The sequence below is a fragment of the Narcine bancroftii genome, chromosome 3, assembly GCF_036971445.1.
Source record: "Narcine bancroftii isolate sNarBan1 chromosome 3, sNarBan1.hap1, whole genome shotgun sequence".
In the NCBI taxonomy this organism is placed as follows: domain Eukaryota; kingdom Metazoa; phylum Chordata; class Chondrichthyes; order Torpediniformes; family Narcinidae; genus Narcine; species Narcine bancroftii.
Window position 1 is genome coordinate 2,934,675 of NC_091471.1, and position 21,850 is coordinate 2,956,524.

At 38.1% G+C, this 21,850-nt stretch overlaps 1 protein-coding gene across 5 annotated transcripts in view; it reads left to right on the forward strand.

Annotated features, from left to right (window-relative positions):
- Window positions 1–21,850, forward strand: part of LOC138756937 (zinc finger protein 638-like) — a 128,427-nt gene that overhangs the window by 68,094 nt on the left and 38,483 nt on the right. For 2 of the 5 annotated variants that reach the window (XM_069923396.1, XM_069923397.1), the window contains exons 13-16: window positions 15,010–15,141; window positions 15,918–15,965; window positions 16,445–16,582; window positions 18,403–18,531. In XM_069923396.1, coding sequence (XP_069779497.1) covers window positions 15,010–15,141; window positions 15,918–15,965; window positions 16,445–16,582; window positions 18,403–18,531 — 447 coding nt within the window. Of the gene's footprint in view, window positions 1–15,009; window positions 15,142–15,917; window positions 15,966–16,444; window positions 16,583–18,402; window positions 18,532–19,321; window positions 20,373–21,850 lie in introns of all 5 variants that reach the window. The other 3 variants (XM_069923400.1, XM_069923398.1, XM_069923399.1) reach the window with 3 other exon arrangements.

Sequence of the window (21,850 nt, forward strand, 5' to 3'; positions counted from 1 at the left end):
GCATTCATCCTCCATCTCATTCTATTCCTGCTCTCACTGTTGCATGGCACAGGCAGAAATCCTGAGATTACTCCCTTTGCAGTCCTTTTTAACTCTCTATCTAACTCCTTGTACTCACTTTTCAGGACCTCTTCTCTATTCCTCCTTATGTCGTTGTTACCTACATGTACCACGACTTCTGTCTCATCTCCCTCTCCCTTCAGGATGTCCTGGACTCGAGCAGCAATATCCCGGACCCTGGCATCAGGGAGGCTCTGTCCACAGAATCCCCTGTCTGTACTCCTGACTATCGAGTCCCCTATGACTATTGCCCTTCTCTTCCTTTCCCTACCCTTCTGAGCCTCAGAGGCCGACCCAGTGCCAGAGGCACAGCCACTGACGCTTTCCCCAGCTGGGCTGTTTCCCCCAACAGTACCCAAAGAGGAGTACCTGTTGTTGAGGGCCACAGCCATAGGGGTCCTCTCTACCACCTTACTATTCCTCTTCCCTCTCCTAACCGTGACCAACCTGTCCTCCTCCTGTGGCCCTGACGTGACCACCTGGCTGTAACTCCTAACTATGACGATCTCACTCTCCTTGACCAGAGCGAGGTCATCGTGCTACAGCTGTAGTTCCCTAACGCAGTTCCTGAGGAGCTGCAGCTCAGCACATGGTGCAGATATGGACGTCAGATATGCCTCTCTAAATGATTTCAATCCTGTCTCTCCAGATCTTCTTCAACAGCTTGCCCACAATTGAAGTAAGACTCACTGGTTTGTAATTTCCTGGGTTATCTTGACTCCCTTTCTTGAACAGGGAACAAAATTTGCAACCCCCCAATCCCCTGGTGCTTCTACTGTCCCCAATGGCATCACCTGTAGCTCAGCAATCTCCTCCCTCACTTCCCACAGTCGCCTTTGGTCAATCTCATCTAGTCCTGGCGATTTATCTAACTTCACGTTTGTAGCTTCAATACATCCTTTTTTTTTAAAAATGTCAATATACTTAAGCATTTCAGTCTGCTTTAGGTCATCCTCTCAATGGCCAAGGTCCTTTTCTCTGGTGAAAACTGAAGCAGACTTCATTTAGGAACTCCACTACCAATTATAACCATATAACCATAACCATTTACGGATCCATGCACACATTTCCACTATCACTCTGGTGGGTCTGGTCACATGAATTGTCCTCTTTTTCTTCACAAACTTGTTGAAAACCTCGGCATTTTAAAAAAAATCCTCATCAACAACTTCTCTTGACCACTTTTAGCTCTCTTTAGACCATTTTTTCTTGGCAATCTTGTAATTCTCTAGATTTCCTATCTTAAACTTCTCGTCAGCTTTTCTTCTTCGCTAGATTTTCTACATCCCTTGTACTCCATGCTTTTTTCACCATACCATCTTTTCTCTACCTCAATGGAATATACTTGTGCAGTGCACCATGTAAAAGTTCTCTGAACATTTGGCACATTTCCGCTCTACCTTTCCACAAGAACATTTGCTCCCAATTTATGCTGTCAAGCACCTGCCTAATTATAGTTTCCCCCACCTCAAATGTTGTCTATTGCCAAAGAGAATTAGAAACAAGTGTTTCCAGGTTCTCCTGTGTAGATTGTCAGGTAATGCAGGTGCTAATATTTAGTTTCAGGGAGTATGTACATTCGATTGAGTTCCACAGAAAAAAATTATTTTGGTATCACCAATGTCTCGTCTTTGCTAATGTACTCTTACAATTGGGGGGGTGTCATGTGATGGTGTAACGTCAGGTTGGAAAACCTAGCTCTCCCAAAAAAAAGTTTTAAAAAGTGTTAAAAAAGGAAGAGATAGAAGGAAAAGAGAAAAAAAAATTAAACTAACACTGAACACCCTAAAGATGTCTCCAAAGAAAGAAAAAGCTGCTGTTGGCTCAAGAGAAAAATAGCAAAAACTACAGCAAAATAAAGAAGAGAGGCCTACCTTGAAGATGGATCCAGGAGCTGTCCCAAAGATAATGAGTGACCTGCTTGAAGAAGTTTGTTACTAAGGTGACTCAAGATGTTTCAACGTCATCACCTCCAACGATGGCCGGAGGTCCCAAAAGAAGAAGCGTCTCTGCACATGCACAGGGAGTCACTGGAAGAAGGAAGCAGATATAAACTGCTTCAACAGGAAGAAACGGATGAAGAATGAACTTTCAGTGATTCTAAGAAGGTTTTACAATCTGAAGAAATAAAAGAAGAATTAGAAGGAGCTCGCTGAAAGTTAGAAAAGGTGAAACTGTTAAATCTTTGACTATTCATGATTTGGATAGACAAATGAAGGCATTGATGAAAATAAAGAAAATTGGAACTCAAATGTTAAAATCAGAAGTAAACGTAGCAGAAGTAGTTGTCAAGATGCAAAAAAGGTGGAAGAAGGAGTCAAGGGAACAGAATTTGAAATCGATTCAGTTAAAGATCAGATGGGGAATATACAAACAAATTTTACGACTACTCAAGATCATTTGGCCCATAAAGTGGATGCTTAAGAAGATTTCAGTAGAAGAAATAATATAGAAATTGTTGGACTTAAAGAAGGGGATGAAGGAGAAGACATTAGGCAATTTTTGCAATATTGGATCCCACAAAGTCTTGGAGTCAAAGAATTTCAGGCTGATATAGAAATAGAAAGAGCACATTGAGCCCTAAGACCTCAACCACCACCAGATCAAAAGCTGCATCCAATACTGGTTAAATTCCTTCGTTATCAAGTACGAGAGAAGATTTTGGAATTGGCTGCAAGACAAATAAAGGAAAGACAAGGACCTTTAGAATATAATGGAAATAAGATCTTTTTCTATCCAGTAACGAGTTTTGAATTGTTGAAGAAAAGAAAGGAATTCAGTCTAATTAAAAATGTACTGTGGAAAAAGGTTATGCTTTTGTTTTAAGATATCCAGCCACCCTGAAGGTTTTTGTTGCATAAGGTCAAAACAAGTACTTTGTTGAACCAAGGAAGGCTAAACGATATGTTTGACTCTCTGCCAGACATTTGTCGTGAAGAATGGATGAGTGCTAAGCAGGAGAGTGAAATTTGAAGGACATTTTGAACATCAATATGTATAACTGATAAGGGTGATTTCTTTATGTTTAAGTAAATAAAATTCTAACAATATCTTTGGGAGTGCTGGGTGGGAGGGGTTGATAGCTGCCAATTCATGTGTGCATTTGTGGCTCAGGCTACTGCCTGTAATATGGAGGGGGGTTCTTTGGCTTGGCTTCGCAGACGAAGATTTATGGAGGGGTATGTCCACGTCTGCTGCAGGCTCGTTGGTGACTGACAAGTCCGATGCAGGACAGGCAGGCACGGTTGCAGCGGTTCCAAGGGAAAATTGGTGGGTTGGGGTTGGGTGTTGGGTTTTTCCTCCTTTGTCTTTTGTCAGTGAGGTGGGCTCTGCGGTCTTCTTCAAAGGAGGTTGCTGCCCGCCGAACTGTGAGGCGCCAAGATGCACGGTTGGAGGTGAGATCAGCCCACTGGCGGTGGTCAATGTGGCAGGCACCAAGAGATTTCTTTAAGCAGTCCTTGTACCTCTTTGGTGCACTTCTGTCTCGGTGGCCAGTGGAGAGCTCGCTATAGAACATGATCTTGGGAAGGCGATGGTCCTCCATTCTGGAGACGTGACCACCCAGCGCAGTTGGGTCTTCAGCAGCATGGATTTGATGCTTGCGGACTCTGCCATCTCGAGTACTCCATCAGCCCCCACCATGACCACCAGCCCCCCCCCCCACATCTCCATCGGGCACACAGAACTCAAAACGGTCAACCAGTTTACCTACCTCGGCTACACCATTTCATCTGATGTAAGGATCGACAAAGAGATAGACAACAGACTCGCCAAGGCAAATAGTGCCTTTGGAAGCATACACAAAAGAGACTGGAAAAACAACCACCTGAAGAAACACACAAAGATCAGTATGTACAGAGCCGTTGTCATACCCACGCTCCTGTTCGGCTCCGAATCATGGGTCCTCTACCGGCATCACCTACGGCTCCTAGAACGCTTCCATCAGCGCTGTCTCCGCTCCAGCCTCAATATTCATTGGAATGACTTCATCACCAACATCGAAGTACTCGAGCTGGCAGAGGGGAGGGTTGGTACTGTTTATGTGAATAACAACATTAGCAGGTTTTTTTTAAATTCTATCTTTACAGGGTTGCTTTCCTTTTCTTATGTCCTTTTCATCTGGAATAGTTAATAACACTAATCTTTGAAATCTCTTGGTGCCTGCCACATTGACCACTGCCAGTGGGCTGATATCGCCTCAAACCGTGCATCTTGGCGCCTCACAGTTCGGCGGGCGGCAACCTCCTTTGAAGAAGACCGCAGAGCCCACCTCACTGACAAAAAACAAAGGAGGAAAAACCCAACACCCAACCCCAACCTACCAATTTTCTCTTGCAACCGCTGCAACCGTGTCTGCCTGTCCCGCATCGGACTTGTCAGCCACAAACAAGCCTGCAGCTGACGTAGACATTACCCCTCCATTAATCTTCGTCCGTGAAGCCAAGCCAAAGAAAAAAAAAGTTAATAACAATAGTTTTGAATATAATAATGTAGTAGAACTAGGAGCTGGAAGAAATGAGGTATAGATGAGGGATGATATTATTATCAAAATACATGATGTGTGAAATGGTAAATTTTGTAAATATTAATGGGATAAAAAATACAGTTAAAAGAAAAAATTAATGTCACATAGAAAGAAAATTAAAGTGGATATTGCTTTTCAACAAAAGACACATTTAACTGAAATTGGGCATCAAAAATTGAAAAGAGATTGGGTAGAACATGTTGTTGTGTCCTCTGTTGTGTCCTCATTTAATTCCAAGGCTAGAGGAGTAGCGATTCTGTTTAATAAAAATCTTCCATTTAAAATATAAAATATTTATTACAGATCCAGTAGCTAGATGCATTGTGTGTTTTTTTTTCTGAATTTTGGATTTTTTTTTAAGATATATGCACCAAATTTAGATGATGATAAATTTATGCAAGAAACATTTTTGCATTTAGAAAATGCTAATGGAAATGTGTTAATAGGTGATGATTTTGTTTTGTTTTGATTCATTGTTGAATAGATCTAGGAGAAATGTTATTAAAAATAAAATGGCCAAAGTTAATGTGATGTAAAGTTAATATCTTAACTTGAGATTAATGGATGAATGGAGGAGAATTCATCCAAAAGAAAGGGATTATTTTTATTTGACAAGATACGATTCTTACTCCATAATTGATATTTTTCTTAATTATTGGCACAATTGCAGGGAAGAATTTTTAAAAAGTTGAATATAAAGCAAGAATTTTATCAGACCATTCACGTTTATTTTTAGTAAATATCAATAGAAGATGGAGAGAAATTAGCGTGGAGATTTAATTCTATATTGTTTTAAAAAAGATTTTTGTGAGTTTGCAAAAGAGCAGATACGGATTTTTTTGAAATTAATTCTAATTCAGTAATGAATAAGTTTATTTTATGGGATGCAATGAAAGCATATTTAAGAGGTCAAAAAATATGTTCTATATCTAAGATTTTAAAAAATCATGCAAGAACAACTTGAAAAAAAGATTTATAAAAAATTTACATATACATTCGAATGAGGAAAAAATGTTGATAAATACGAAATTGAAGTATAATAATTTGCAAACATATAAAGAAGAAAGATATAATGAGAACCAAGCAAAGATCTTATGAATTAAGAGGGAGAGCACATAAGGTTCTTGTATGACGATTAAAAACATGACAAATATCAAGAATAATTACAGCAACTAAGAAATCAAATTACTTATAAATCACAAGAAATAAATGAAAACTTTTTAAAAAAATTATATGTTAATATCATTAAAAGGTGAAAACAAAATATAAATTTTATCTCAAATCAATTTACCAAAATTAAATGCAGAAGATCAAAAGGTACTGGCCACTCCATTTACCCAAAAGGAGATTAAAGAAGCATTGGGTTCATTACAAAATAATGTGTCTGGGAGAAGATGGTTTTCCCCCTGAATTTTTCAAGCATTTAAAGATTTATTAATTTCTTCATTTATGGAACTATTAGAAGAGGTGGGAGTGATGAATGATTTACCAGAATTATTTAAGTCAGCAATAATAACAATGATTCTGAAAAAACGAAAGGGTCCTTTGAACCCATCATCATATTTCATTGTTAAATGCAGAATATAAAATAATATCTAAAATGTCAGCAAATAGAATAGCAAAATATTTACCAAAATTAATGAATATGGATCAAACTGGATTTGTTTTTTAAAAAAAGAAAACTAGCAGATAATGTAGCAAAATTAATGAGTATAATACATTGAGCACAGTTAAGAGAGGAACCTAGTGTAGTAGGTACTTCAGATGCCGAAAAAAAGTTTGATAGACTTGAATGGGATTTTTTATTTAAAGTTTTAGGAAAATTTATAAATTGGGTCAGAGCTCTAAATAATAAACCTAAAGCGAAAGTGATAACTAATGGGCAAATATCAAAATCTTTTTTATTGACTAAATCAAGTAGACAGGGATGTCCATTGTCAACTTCATTATTTATTTTTGCAATAGAGCAATTTGGCAGAATTAATATTAGATTTGATAATGATTCATGATTTTAAAGTGGACAGGAAAGAACATGAGATTAGTTTATTTGCAGATGATGTTATAATGTATTTGATGGAACTAGAAAGATCATTAAGTAAATTGTATTTAAGATGCAAATAATGTGGTGTAGTATCGGGTTACAAAATAAACTGTGATAAAAGTGAATATAAAAATAATTCCTATAGTTACACAGATTATAAGCAATGAGAAAGGGAAAGTCAGTTTAAATAGCAGAGAAATGGAATTAAATATCTAAGTATTAAAATGGACAATAATTTACGTAATATATTTAAATTGAATTATACACTATTGCTTAAGAAAATAGAAAAAGATCTATGGAAATGAAAGGAACCACCTATAACTCTATTAGGAAGGATGATGAATATATTTCATAGAGTAAAGTACTTATTTCAAATGGTACCTATATTTATACCATCAAAAAGTAAATGTGTGAGGAGTCACGTGATGGAGTAGTGGCCGGTAGGGGAACTCCAGCCCTCTCCAGAAAAGTAAAAAAAAGATAGAGAAAAAACCAAGTCACTAACACAGACACCATAACAAAGTGAAAGTGTGGAGAAAATGGCAGCGAAGAAAGAAAAACCAAAAACAACGGGAAGAAAAGAAGAAGGAAAGCCGTCGGAGGAGGAAGGGGAGGCCCAGCGTGGAGAGAGAAGCCCGCTCTCTGACGTCAGTGGAAACCCTGAACTCGGGACTACAAAAATGGCTCACGGAGACAAACAAAAGTGCCAACCGCACATGCGCGAATCGTCGCGCATTCGCGATGCGCAAGACAAAAATAACGCTGACGGGAGGGGGGACCAGCTGAGAAGTAAATCTCCACAGTTGAAACAGACAACTACAACACAACAGCAAGACTCTCAACAGGAAAACATAGAAAATAATGAGAACAAGAAGGAAGAGAATAAAAATAAGAAATCAAAGAAACAACAGATGACCAACCCAGAGGAAGAAGACCAACACCAAGACACTTCTAATAAAAATAAGAAGACCAAAAATACCCAACAAAATAAAACAAACAACCCAACAAGAAAACCAGAAGAGACAGAGGTAAAGGACACAGATCCTGGAGTGGACTCAGAAGAAGAGGAGGAAGAACACAGAGAAATGGAAGATGAAGGGAAGGGCAAGTACATGGATATTTTTTAAAGAATATATGGGAACAGTAAAAGAATGGCAGTCACAAGAATTCAGTGAAATAAAAAGAAGAAGAAAAAGTACAGAAGAAAAAGTGAATAGATTAGAGATGATCATGACAGATATAGGAAAAAGAGTGGACAAGGTTGAAGAACGAGAAACAGCCGTAGAAATGGAAGTAGAGGACTTAAAAGAGAAATTAGAAGAATCTGATAAAAAAAGTTAAAGAAACACAGGAGCTGTTAGCTCAGAAGATAGATATAATGGAAAATTATAATAGAAGAAACAATATAAAAATAGTGGGCCTTAAGGAAGATGAAGAAGGGAAAAATATGAAAAAATGTATAAAAGAATGGATCCCCAGGGTCCTAGGAAGACCAGAATTACAGGAAGAAATGGAAATAGAAAGGGCACACAGAACATTAGCCCCTAAACCACAACCACAACAAAAACCAAGATTCATTCTAGTAAAATTCCTAAGATATACAACAAGACAAAATATATTGGAGAAGGCAATGAAAAAAATAAGAGAAGACAAAAAGCCACTGGAATACAAGGGTCAAAAATTTTTTTTCTATCCAGATATAAGCTTTGACCTCCTGAAGAAGAGGAAGGAGTTCAATGCAGCAAAAACGACCCTATGGAAAAAAGGTTATAAATTTATGTTAAAATACCCAGCGGTACTTAAAATAGTTATCCCGGGGCAGCAAAAAAAACTATTCTCGGATCCGGAGGAAGCACGAAAATTTGCAGAACAACTACAAAACAGACAGAGGGATGAAGAAATGTAACAAAAATGACAACAAACTATGTGTATGTAGGTATATATATATATATAAAAATAGAGTATAGGTAAGAGGGAAGAAAGGAAGTAAGGAGGGAATTAAGAGAGTGACCTTCGTTATATATGAAGATTAAAATCTTTTCTGGGGGGGGGGCTGGGTGGGGAAGAATAACAGTCACTGCGAAATCAGTTGACGCTCGTGAGCGGATTCACAAATCCAAATGGAGAGGGGAGATGTGGTTGCCCGACAAGGGACAAAGGGCAACTCAGAAAGGGGAGGGTCTATTGGGGTTAAAGGAATTTTAGATATGAGAATAGTGGAAATATTTTATGTTTTAGAAATGTTGTCTTATAATGTGTTCAAAAAAAAGAAAGCAGAAATGGATGAGAAGGGAAGGTGGTGATGAGGAAATGGAAAGGAAAGATAAACAAAGTATGAAATGGCTATGTTGAACTATATGACTTTAAATATTAATGGTTACATAACCAAATCAAAAGGAAGAAACTGTTAAATTTACTGAAAAAAAGAAAAAATTGATATAGCATTCGTACAAGAAACACATCTAACTGAAGTGGAACACAAGAAATTAAAGAGAGATTGGATAGGACATGTAACAGCAGCATCATACAATTCAAAAGCCGGAGGAGTAGCTATATTAATCAATAAAAATGTACCAATCAAAATAGAAGAGGAAATAATAGATCCAGCAGGGAGATATGTAATGATGAAATGTCAGATATATTCAGAATTTTGGAATTTACTCAATGTATTTTCACCTAATGAAGAAGATTAAAAATTTATGCAAGATATCTTTTTGAAGATAGCAGATACGCAAGGGAACATACTAATTAAATAGGAGGGGATTTTAAACTTAATTTGGACTCAAACATGGATAAAACTGGAAAAAAAACTAACAGAAAGAACAAAGTAACCAAATTTATAATTAAATCGATGCAATAAATGCAACTTTTGGATATATGGAGGAAACAAAACACCCAAAGGAAAAGGAATATTCATATTATTCGGGTAGACATAAAACATACTCAAGGATAGACCTGTTCCTGTTATCAGCCCACATTCAAGGGAGAGTTAGGAAAACGGAATGTAAAGCTAGACTATTATCGGACCACTCACCCCTGTTATTGGCAATAGAGCTAGAGGACATCCCACCAAGAATGTATAGATGGAGATTAAACTCCATGCTACTTAAAAGACAGGATTTTAGAGAATTCATTGAACGACAAATTAAAATGTACTTTGAAATAAATACGGAATCAGTGAAAGATAAGTTTATACTATGGGACGCAATGAAAGCATTAATCAGAGGACATATAATAAGTTATGTAACTAAGATGAAGAAGGACTACAATCGGGAAACAGAACAGTTGGAAAGGGAAATAACAAAGATAGAAAAAGAATTAGCAATCAAGGAAGATACAACTAAAAGAAGAGAATTGGCAGATAAAAAAATAAAATATGAAACATTACAAACATATAAGGTGGAGAAGAACATAATGAAGACAAAACAAAAATATTATGAGCTAGGAGAAAAAACGCACAAAATTCTAGCGTGGCAGCTTAAGACAGAACAAACTAAAAGAATGGTATTGGCATTAAGGAAAAAGGTCAAACAAATTACATATAATCCAACGGAGATCAATGAAAACTTCAGGGAATTCAACGAGCAACTATATCAAACTGAATACGAAGGGAAAGAAGACAAAAGATGAATTTCTAACTAAAATTGAACTACTGAAATTACAAACAGAGGAGCAAAATAAATTAATAAAATCATTTGAAATTGAAGAATTACAGGAGATATTTAAAAAAACTACCAAACAATAAAACACCAGGAGAGGATGGATTCCCAATAGAATTCTATAAAACATTTAAAGACTTAATAATTCCTCCCCTCCTGGAAGTAATCAACCAGACTGATAAAACACAAAACATACCAGATTCATGCAAAACGGCAATAATTAAAGTAATACCAAAGACAGGGAAAGATCCACTTGCACCAGCGTCATTTAGACCAATATCTCTACTTAACACAGATTATAAGATAATAGTTAAACTATTAGCAAACAGATTGGCTGACTATGTACCAAAAATAGTAAATCTAGACCAAACTGGATTTATTAAAAAAAGACAAACAACAGGCAATATCTGTAAATTTATTTACTTAATTCATGCAGTAGAAGGAAATAAAACTCCAAACAGTAGTGGTTGCTTTAGACTCAGAGAAGGCCTTTGACAGGGTAGAATGGAATTATTTATTCAAAGTACTACAAAAATTCAGCCTACCAGAGAAATATATTAATTGGATTAAAACATTATATAAGGGGCCATTGGCGAAAGTGACAGTAAATGGATATATATCAAAACAATTTAACTTAAGCAGAATCACAAGGCAGGGATGTCCACTATCTCCCTCACTGTTTGCGTTAGCTATAGAACCACTAGCAGAACTGATAAGAACAGAAAATAAAATAAGAGGGATAAAAATAAAAGAGAAGGAATATAAAATCAGTCTATTTGCAGATGACGTTATAATATACTTAACAGAACCAGAAATATCAATAAAAGAATTACATAGGAAATTGAAGGAATATGGAGAAGTATCGAGGTACAAGATCAACGCAAATAAAAGTGAAGCAATGCCAATGAATAATGTGGATTTCACAAAATTTAAGAAAGATTCGCCATTTAGATGGCAAACACAAGCAATGCGATACCTAGGTATACAACTAAATAAAAACCTCGGCCATATGTATAAACTCAATTACCATCCATTAATGAAAAAATTACAAGACGACTTAGAGCATTGGAAAGACTTACCACTAACACTGGAAGGATAAACTGTATTAAAATGAACATTTTCCCAAGGATACAATACCTATTTCAGTCATTACCAATGCACCTAACAGAGAAATTCTTCAAGGAGTTAAAGAAAATAATAAGGAAATTCTTATGGAAAGGGGGGAAACCGAGGATAGCACTAGATAAATTAACAGAATGGTACAAACAAGGAGGCTTACAACTACCAAACTTTAAGAATTATTATAGAGCCGCACAATTAAGATACCTATCAGATTTCTATCAAGCAAGGGAAAAGCCAGATTGGACCAGATTAGAACTAGATAAAATAGGGGCAAGGATACCTGAACATATACTATATAAATGGGATGAAAAATTGGTGCAACGTAGGAATTCACCGGTATTGCATCATCTGCTCAACATTTGGAAGAAGATTCATGTAGAAAGAAATAAAACAAATTACCAATTACCAAAACTAATATTGACGCAAAATCAGCTAATCCCTTTCACAATAGATAACCTTTCCTTTAGAGAATGGGAGAGAAAAGGGATCAAAAGAATAGAAAATTGTTTTTCGGGAAATAAATTATTATCCTTTGAACAAATGAAGGATAAATATAATATAACTCACGATACAATGTTTACATACTACCAACTGAAAACCTACTTGAAGGAGAAATTAGGAAGCAGTCTGAGGTTACCAGAGGGAAGTAACTTTGAATATGTGATTACAAACACAACAATAATCAAAAAATTTGTAACAAACATGTACATCAAACTGCAAGAAAAGGAGAACGAGGAAACAAACGGTAAACCTAAACAAAAATGGGAACAAGATCTAAACATAAAGATAAAGAATGAAACATGGGAGAAGCTATGCTCCGGAACTATGAGAAATACAATAAACACGAGGTTACGTATGATACAATATAACTGGATACACAGGCTATACATCACACCTCAAAAGTTAAATAAATGGGACCCACAGTATCAGACAGATGTTTTCGCTGTAAAAAGGAAATGGGAACAACAATTCATCCAATTTGGACATGTGAGAAAGTGAAAAAATTTTGGGAAGATCGAAACCAGATATTAAATAAAATCACAAAAAGCAATATACCAAAAAACCCAGAGATCTTCCTCCTAAGTAATATAAGAAACAAAGAATTTGGACTCGATTTGGATGGAGCACAAAAAAGATTTGTTATGATAGCCCTAGCTTTAGCAAAAAAATGTATTATGTCAGCCTGGAAATTAGAAGATAACTTGAGAATACAACAGTGGTACATAGAAATGAATAAATGTATTCCATTAGAAAAAATAACATAATTTAAGAAATAACATTACAATATTCGAACAAATATGGGAGCCATGCATGAAACACAATAGAGAAATCTTACCGTGGACTTCCACCACCTAAAATGACAGAAGGAGAAGAGAATGTAAAGAACTGACTCAGTAAAATTTCTTGTTTATTTTTATTAAGTGACAACATTGTTTAACGGGTTTAATGTATCTTATAGATTGAACTTCAAATAAATAGGAAAGGGGGGGAGGGAGGGAGGGAAGGGAGGGGGGAAAAAGGGGAGAAAACAACACTGTATATTTAAGAAGAAAAATGTCTGTTTGTATCTTGGTCAATATGGTTTATAGTGTGAAAAATAAAAAAATTTTTAAAAAAGTAAGTGTAAGAAAATTGATTTGGAAGGTAAAAATGGCAAGAGTTGCATGAGAAAAATTAACATGGAAATTTGAATTAGGAGAATTATATAATGACCAAATTTTAAATATTATTATGGAGCAGCACAGCTGAGATTTTTCTCTACGCTTATTCAAGAGGGAGAGAAACCAGCATGGATTCATATAGAAATGGATAAAATAGGAGAAGATAAATGAGAGAATTTTATATACAAATGGAATGATAAGTTGTTCATTGGAGATAGTGATATTCCTTTGTTAAAACATCTTTTTAAAATATGGAGTAAAATACATTTGGAAAATGGGAATAAGAAATTTTCAAATACCCCTCGGGAATGATATTGAATCAGGTTAAATTTATTCCTTTTACAATAAATAATAAAATTTTTAATATTTGTTTTCAAGATACAACTTTAATGACATTTGAACAACTGCAAAATAAATATGGAATACAAAATAATACATTTTCTTATTATCAGTTAATGGCATATTTAAGAGAGAATTTGGATCACAGAGAATTAATCACAGATAAATATTAAACAAATTATTTCAATTATGTATACAATTTTGCAAAAAGGAATGTATAAACGAGGATTCATAAGTGAAGAAAAAGATAGGAGAATGATTTTAAAAATAAATATTCAAGAAGAAACTTGGTTAGAACTTTGTCAGGACAGTATGACTAATACAATTAATGTCTGGTACAGAATGGTACAATATAATTTTTGACATCAATTTTACTCCACAGAAATTAAATGGATTAAATTCTAATTTTTCAGATGAATGTTTTAAATGCAATAAAGAAATAGGTACTTTTTTTTACATTCTACATGTTCTACCCTTCTGGATAGAATTTGGTATAGTTTTGGAAAGAGTTATAAAAGTTAAGTTTACTCAAGATCCCAAATATTTTTTTTAGCATGGATATATTTTTGATACAGAATTAAAATTACTCTTCAAAAAATATCAAAAATAATTTGTTAAAATAGCCTTAGTTGTAGCTAAAAAATATGTGGCAGTAACTTGGAAATCAGGTGCGTATTTGGGAATGAGTGATAGCATATTGAATTAGGTAGTTGTATACCACTTGAAAAGATTACATATAATTTATGTCATAAATTTGAAGTTTTTTAAAAAGATTTTGAAACCCTATTTTCAAACTGTAGGAATTAGGTTGTAATCACCCAACCTGAATCTTCCGACTCCTATAATTAAGATACATTTGATTTTATTTGATAGTCTTCTACTTAAATAATATCCAGATGTTCTCTCTTTCCTTTTCTATGGGGCTGATTTATTTGGGGGGGGGGGTTTAATCTTTTTAATCACTATGTATTAATCTTTATTGTTTTGAATAAGACAATTTATGTATAGGTTTTCATGCATATATGGAAATTAAATAAAATTTTCAAAAAAATGTACTCTTACAATTTAATTATAGGCTGTTCCAAGTTCCATCTCTTCCAAGACATGGGAGCAGGAAGTTGCAAATTATAAACAGACCTATTGAGTGCACAGAAGTGCACAGATACAGTAAAATCCCTGGAGTCCAACACGAACGGGGATTGATAGATGCTGGATAAGTGAATTTTCCCGTTGCTTGAGATTGTGTGTTAGTGTGATTGGCGAACCAGCGACGAGGCACGCCAGTTTTAAACTTCAGTAACTGGTGTATTTTTTCTATGATGTTTTGCCAGTTGCTTGAATTCTGGATATTGGGTGTTTACTGTATTTCAACTTTATAGAGATTACAGTGAAATATACCAGCTTAATGTAATGACATAAATCTTTAGTTTTTGAGTTTAGAAGACTGGTGAGTAATCTAATCATATTTAATTTATAAAAGGTGGACTGAGGTGCCAAAATATGGTGATAATGTGAAGCAATGAATCAAGTTTTGTGTTACTTTTTCTGTTGTGCAAAATCATCAATTTCTGTTTTTTGAAAACGTTTTCTTTCAATTTTGAGGCATACCTGGAAATGGCTTGCACAAAAGCAGCGACCAAGATGGTGGAGTTCTACAGTCTCTCTACAATCAAACTGAAGGGAAATGCTATCAGTATGGAAATACTCCATCAGTACTTGGACCTGAGTGACATGGTAAGGAAACCAAGAGGAAAATGTTGCTGGCCCACAGTCAGCTGGTGAGTTATTGGAAGCTCATTACTTTGCCACAAAGCACAATCAAAACCAGTGCCACCAGCACACTCCAATTTCATCCAGATCCTTTCAAGAAGAGCTTTCAAGTAAAAATAATTAAATATCTGCTTTGCCAAAATTATTATTAAACAAACCACTTTGCTAAGCTTGGGCTGTGACTTGTAATGCCACATCAGACCATAAGACATACGAGCAGAAATGGGTTATAACCTTGGATGCTCTGGCTAATCAAGAACCAATCAATCTCTGCCTTAAATACTCCCAACAAGCTGGCCTCCACAACCGCCTGTGACAACAAACTCCACAGATTCACCACCCTCTGGTGAAAGAAATTCTTGCGCATCTCTGTTCTAAGCAGACGCCCTTCAATCCTAAATTTGTCCCCTCATCCTAGACTCTCTCACCATGGGAAACAACCTTTCTACATCTACTCTGTCCTTGCCTTTTGAAAAGTTTCAATGAGATCCCCCCCCCCAACCACTCGTTCTGCTCAATTTTAACAAGAGCAAGCCAAGAGCTGTCAAACACTCCTCGTATAATAACTCTCATTCACGGAATCCTCATTGCAAACCTCCTCTTAACTCTCTCCAAAGTCAGCACATTCTTAAATGAGAAGCTCAAAGCTGCTCGCAATACTCCAAGTTAGTGGTGCAACTTGGCCAGTCACAAGTTGCAGTTACAGTGTACTAACAGTCATTTATCCCTTGTGTCTCTAGGAGGTTATATTTAAAGATATAATTGAAGAATCTGGGTTTAAGCCTGATGTAAGTAACATGTTTTGGATAATTTCATTGGGAAGGGACTGTCTTTTCAGATGAATGTTCCATGACTTTGGTTGCTGTAAAGATTATAAATGGATTTCCAGTGTTGTGCAGAGTGAAAAATTACACAGCTGGTGGGGCTCATGCCTTGAAGGGACATCAATTAATTTTAACAACTTGCACACATGATTTTGAATCAGCAGGCCATGCTTGGAAAGTGAATTTGTGTGGGGACTGGCTGTGATGTCCTCGACAGATCAAGTCTTCCAGTGGTTACTGGTTGAATTTGGTCACAAAGTGTTGCCAGAAAGTTGTTAGCACCATTGGAACTGTGCTGTGACTCGTGTTTCTATAGGTAGGCTCCAAAAACTGACACCCTGCTGTTTGAAATTCCCGACACAAGCTGCATTGTGACTGCACAGTGTTATCTCTTGATTGTTACCTTGTTTTATTTCCTTGGTCTCCTCGTTCTCTTCACATAGGCTGGGTGCACTATATATGACCATTTAGTTCACATAAGCAATCTACCTGAGGATGGCTATACAGAAGTTGACATCCTTTGGGTTGCTTTTCGATTTGGAAGAGTGAAGGATTCAATGTTCTTGAAACCACACAACAAGGTAAATGCCTCTGAAGCTGCATTGTTTTTGTTGCATTTGTTTCTTTCTCTATGCTCTTATGGAAGTTGGAAGGCCTTTCAGCTCTGGGCACGCTCAGTGTTGCTGGTGAGTTAGTGTGCTGCAGTAGACTGACTTGTCCAACGTTGAGCCAGCAAGGTTGGCTGCACTCGGTGCTGCCTATTGACCAGCCAGCCCAACTCCTTACCAGAATCTAGTTGCCAGAACTTGGCTCGTGTCCTCTGGCCCTGCAAGGCTATGTAAAGTTTTGATGATAATATCAGCTGTGTTCCATGCAGGCTCTTCTGGGTCTCTGTCAAAACTTGGCTGTTGTCCAAACTGTGATGAATTTGCGTACGCAAAGCTGGTCCCTTTGGGAACGATCTTGTGCTCTTTTATATTGGACTGTTGAATCATTGCTCCTGCCTATTGCTTGGGTCTGGAGTATGTTGCCTTTATTACCAAGGTCATCTTCACTTATTTTACATGAAGCTACAATCATGGAGTAGGGTTATGTGGTACTTCAAACTGTATCTCAACACATATTGGGATGCAGAGTTGCGTGGAAAAGTAGCAATGGAGTTCAATCTGGATAAGTGTGAGGTGATGCATTTTGGAAGGACAAACCAGAAGGCTGAGTACAGGGTTACTTAGGAGTGTGGATGAACAGAGGGACCTTGGGGTCCAATTTCATACATCTCTCAAGGTTGCCGCACAGGTTGATGGGATAGTTAAAAAAGCCTATGGGATGCTGGGCTTCATTAATAGGGAGATTGAGTTCAAGAGAGAGAGGTCATGGTACAACTACAAATCCCAGGTGAGACCACACTTAGAGTATTGTGTTCCGTTCTGGTCACCTCATTATAGGAAGGATGTGGAAGCTATGGAGAGGGTTTCAGAGGAGATTTATGCAGATCTTGCCTGGATTGGAAAAAAAGTCTTATGAAGCAAGGTTAGCAGAGCTGGATCTTTTCTCTTTGGAGCGTAGAAGGATGAGAGGAGACTTGATAGAGGTCTACAAGAGGCAGAGATAGGGTGGACGGCCAGTGCCTGTTTCCCAGGGCAGGATCAACAAACACCAGAGGATGTCTGTACAAAGAGAAGGGAGGGAAGTTTTGGGGAGATGTCAGGAGATAAGTATTTTTTTTACACCGAGCTATAGGTGTCTGGAATGCCTTGCCAGGGAAGGTGCTTGAGGCTGAAAAATTAGGGGCATGTAAGACTCTTAGGCATATGGATGAAAGAAAAATAGAGGGTGATGAGGTAGGAAGGGTTTCATTCTTTTTTGGGTCGGAATATATAGGTCAGCACAACATCGAGGGCCGAAGGGTCTGTACTGCGCTGTAAAATACATAAAGTAAAATATTAAATCCATTCCTGAAATCTTATATGAAGCCATGCTAAAATGACCGTCTTTGGCAGCTCGACTGCATTTGAGTGAAGAGTCGGAAGCCTATGTACTTTTTAAGAAATTTGCTCTAGTTTTAGAACTGCACAAAAGTTATCTGAGCTTTCTTGCTGGTTCTCAAGGTTGATTTGAAGGCCTGGTTTCAAAGCTTGATGAAGATCACACCTGGGGTATGGCAGATTGCCGAGAATAGTCTTCTGTAGGAAAGGAGTGGTCAGCGTTTTGGACTTGATGTAAGGGAGGAAACATGGTTCCTGCTTGTAATTCTTACGGACCATGGCTGGTGTTGTGCAGGGGGATAGGTCGATCTTTGAGGCTTGAAAGAAAATGTTGTACAGTGAATAGAGAATTGTTTATGGTCAAATTTACTTTAGTCAACCCAGTTTAACCTTGTTTTATGTTGTGATTCCTGTAGGTTCTTATACATTTGGAGAGTGGGAATGCTGCCACATCCATGTGCAGTTTTTTCAGAGAAATTCCTCATGACTTCCATGGAAAAACTTTGGAATTTTCTTTGTCTCCACATGCAGGGATTCAGCCAGAGGTATGTGGTCGAGATGTGGTTCATAAAGGGGTCCCGGCAGCACTTGGATTTTATTTTCAAGGAGGTCTCCGAAGGTTGTTCTTGAAGTGCAGGAGCTGACATGTTGGTGGGATGTGGATAGGGTAATTGTATCGGAGCTGGAATGGAGTGGATTGATGGACTGAATGTCCCTTTGTCTCTCAGGTTTTTAATGTTTGAGAATGTGAAGATGGGTTTGTGACTAGCTGCTGTGTTGGTCGACTTGATGGTAACTGGTCACTTTGAATCTCCAAGCCTTTCTCGGAGTGCTGGTATCCAATGTACAAATTCCAAATGAAACTACATCCAAGTTCAAGACTACTTGTGGCTGGTGCCTGGTGTAATGGCTTCCGTGTTTTCTGTAACCTGTCAAAGTGTGCATTTTTAAAGAATCCCGTGCCGCGTGCTAAGCAAAATTCTGATTCTTGCTTTTGACGAGTTAAGTATGGATTTTCAGCTGATCTGAGGAGTCAGTTGGATAGTCCAATTGGGTGTTTGTCTGGGGGAGGGGGGGAGAAATCAAGAAGTGTATCTCTGATAAAGATTCCCGAGGCAATGTCAAGTACTTAAGAGTTTTGCGATTATTCTTCCATTTTCCACCTCCTCCACGGAAACTGGGAGTGGGTAGGTTACAAACTAGACTCTTTCCTTATCTGCCTCGGAAGGCTGTACCCCTTGATCCTTCCGTAAGTATACTGTAGCTTTCCATTTCTATGCCATTTTGGTCGCAGCCAGCAAGACTGACATGTTTAATTTGTTGTCTTCATTGCAGCCTGACTTCAGCAACTACAGTCCAACTGGGTTTCTCTTTGATTCTCTACCAATTCCTCAACGCCGATCGATCAGTCCTCAAAGAAAAGCTCAGCAGGGTCCAAATTCACAACCGTGTGTAGAACCTAGCTCGGGGGGTGACGTGCGGTCAATCAGCAAAGAGGCAAACCCTTGGTGGGGGCGCTCTCAAAACTCAATACAGTTCATGCCACTTCCCCGCACTCAGCCATCACCTCACTCTGAGTTAGCAATTTCAGAGAAGTCCACTTTTGAATCTATCCTGTCTGGCACAAGGGGAAAATGCTCATCTGAGCTCCTTCGTTGGGCTGGTGGGCCCCTGAAGGGCTCTCTTGATGACCGAGATTGCAGGAAACCAATGATCAAGGGAGAGACACCACTGGAATGCCATATTCTCTTACCCTTGGCGTTTCGTCTTCCACTGAGTATGGAACACCTGAAACGCCTCCGGTTTCACGTTGGCATTCCTGATGTCCCTGCTGTTGTTGCTCCAAAGGTTAACCCATCACTATATAACCATCTGGCCTTGAAGAACGTGGTCTCCAACAAAAAGGATTTGGACATGTTGTTAGGGGTGGTCGAAGCAACCCGCAGCATTCAGTGGAGGGTGACTGAAAGTGTAAGCCCTCTCATCTTAGCTGCCCAGAACTTTGAGCTGGACAAGTTGCAGGGTGTTCTTGGTTCCCTCTCTCCTTACCAGCTGAAGGAGAAGTTGCTCTCTATGATCACTGCATGTCGTATGGCAGTCGTTTTAGCTGGCCAGACCCACACTTTTCTTTCTGAATTGAGGTCTGATAGGCTGTTGCAGGCAACTGGCATGGCGAGGATTGCTCCCAGTCCCTTGGATTTTCCCAATCTGACTACAGCAGATTTGTTAGGGCCACAATTTTTGGACGATCTGACGTGCCGCATGGTGGCAGCGAAGCAAAATCGGCACAAGCCAGCAGCTGCAAAGAATTTGAGCTCGTTCAGGCCAATGCCACAGAAAAGGAAACCTCCACCTTCGAGCACATGGCCCCAATCTGCGACTCGTGGTAAGCCCCTTCTGTCTCTGGTTCAAGGTAGAACAAATCTAGCATGCAAATTTTCTGATCTCGGTGCTTATCTCTTTCCTGATTTAGGCGTCTGACTTCCTTTTGATCCCTTCATCCTACCCTAATGCAATAGGCTCTCGGTTCATATGGGAATAGAACTGAAAGTTATTGGATCATTTGGTAAACATGGTCCCTTGGCTCTCAAAGCTGCAGACAGTCTCAGAAGGGCTTTCTTAGGGTTTCTGACATTACAGTACCAAAGCTGTTCAGTGAAGAATGTTTCAGAGTAAAAAATATTTTAGCCAATGGAGGGTAATATAACTCCGTAAGAATTTGTCAGTCTTGGTGCCTTGTAGAATTACTGTGTATAATTGTGTCATCGAAACTCCCAATGCCCTACCCACCCGCCCGTCACAGCACTCGACGCACTGCCCATCTGGTGTTCTGACTGCGGACTTATACTCAGTCCCGGCCGTCTGAGCTCCCGTTTAATGACGCAGGTACTTCATGAGGTCAAAGGTTTGAACCGTGTAAAAGTTAACCCCCCCCCCTCACTTTTTTTAATGGCCTGAAGTAGTGGTCCAAAAATTCAACAACTGCCCAAATATAAACAGTATTTTGTGAGTTTCAAGCAGGTGTGTTTCGATTCTAATCTTGATGGTGAATGTTTTTTGTCCAAGTTGAGGAATTGGGCACTAGAGTGAACGTGGAAACATTTTGGCCTTGGTCTTTCATGAGAAACACTAAAAATGGATCAAATTATACTGAGGTCCCAGGGTCAGTTTCTTTTCCTGGAGCATTTCACAACGTCGGCTGGCCAAGCGTTTAAAGTTCAAAGCCTGAGTGGTTGATCAGTTTTATCCCCTGAAACAAGTTCTGGAAATTTATTTTTTGCAAGATAAGACCTAACAGAATTGTATTATTGCAAGGCACAGAGGCACTTTCCCTCTGCATACATAATTTTCAAGGTTTCACTTCCTTTTTGAAAGTATTATTGAATCTCTTCTTCCCCTCGTAACATTTCAGGTCCCAGCAGACTGCATTTAAAAAATTGTTTCTTCACATCACTTCTCCTTTTGACAGTCTCAATGTCCTTGAGTAATGGACCCAAGTGCCATTTGACTGTATTTGCGATATCTGCTCCACATAAACAAGTTTTGAACACCATCAAATTTAAGCTTTGAAAATCTCCAACTATTTACAGTTCTGGTTAGTTCCTCCACTATCTTAATTTTTTTTTTTAAATTTGGACATACAGAATGGTAACAGGCCCTTTCGGCCCACAAGCCCGTGCTGCCCGCTTACACCCAATTGACCTACAACCCTCAGAACACTTTGAAGTGTGGGAGGAAACCAGAGCCCCCAGGGAAAACCCACACAGACAAGGAGAACGTTCACACTCCTTCCAGACAGCGCCAGATTCAAACCTGGGACCCGGTCTCTGTAACAGCGTTGCACTAACTGCTACGCTATCCATG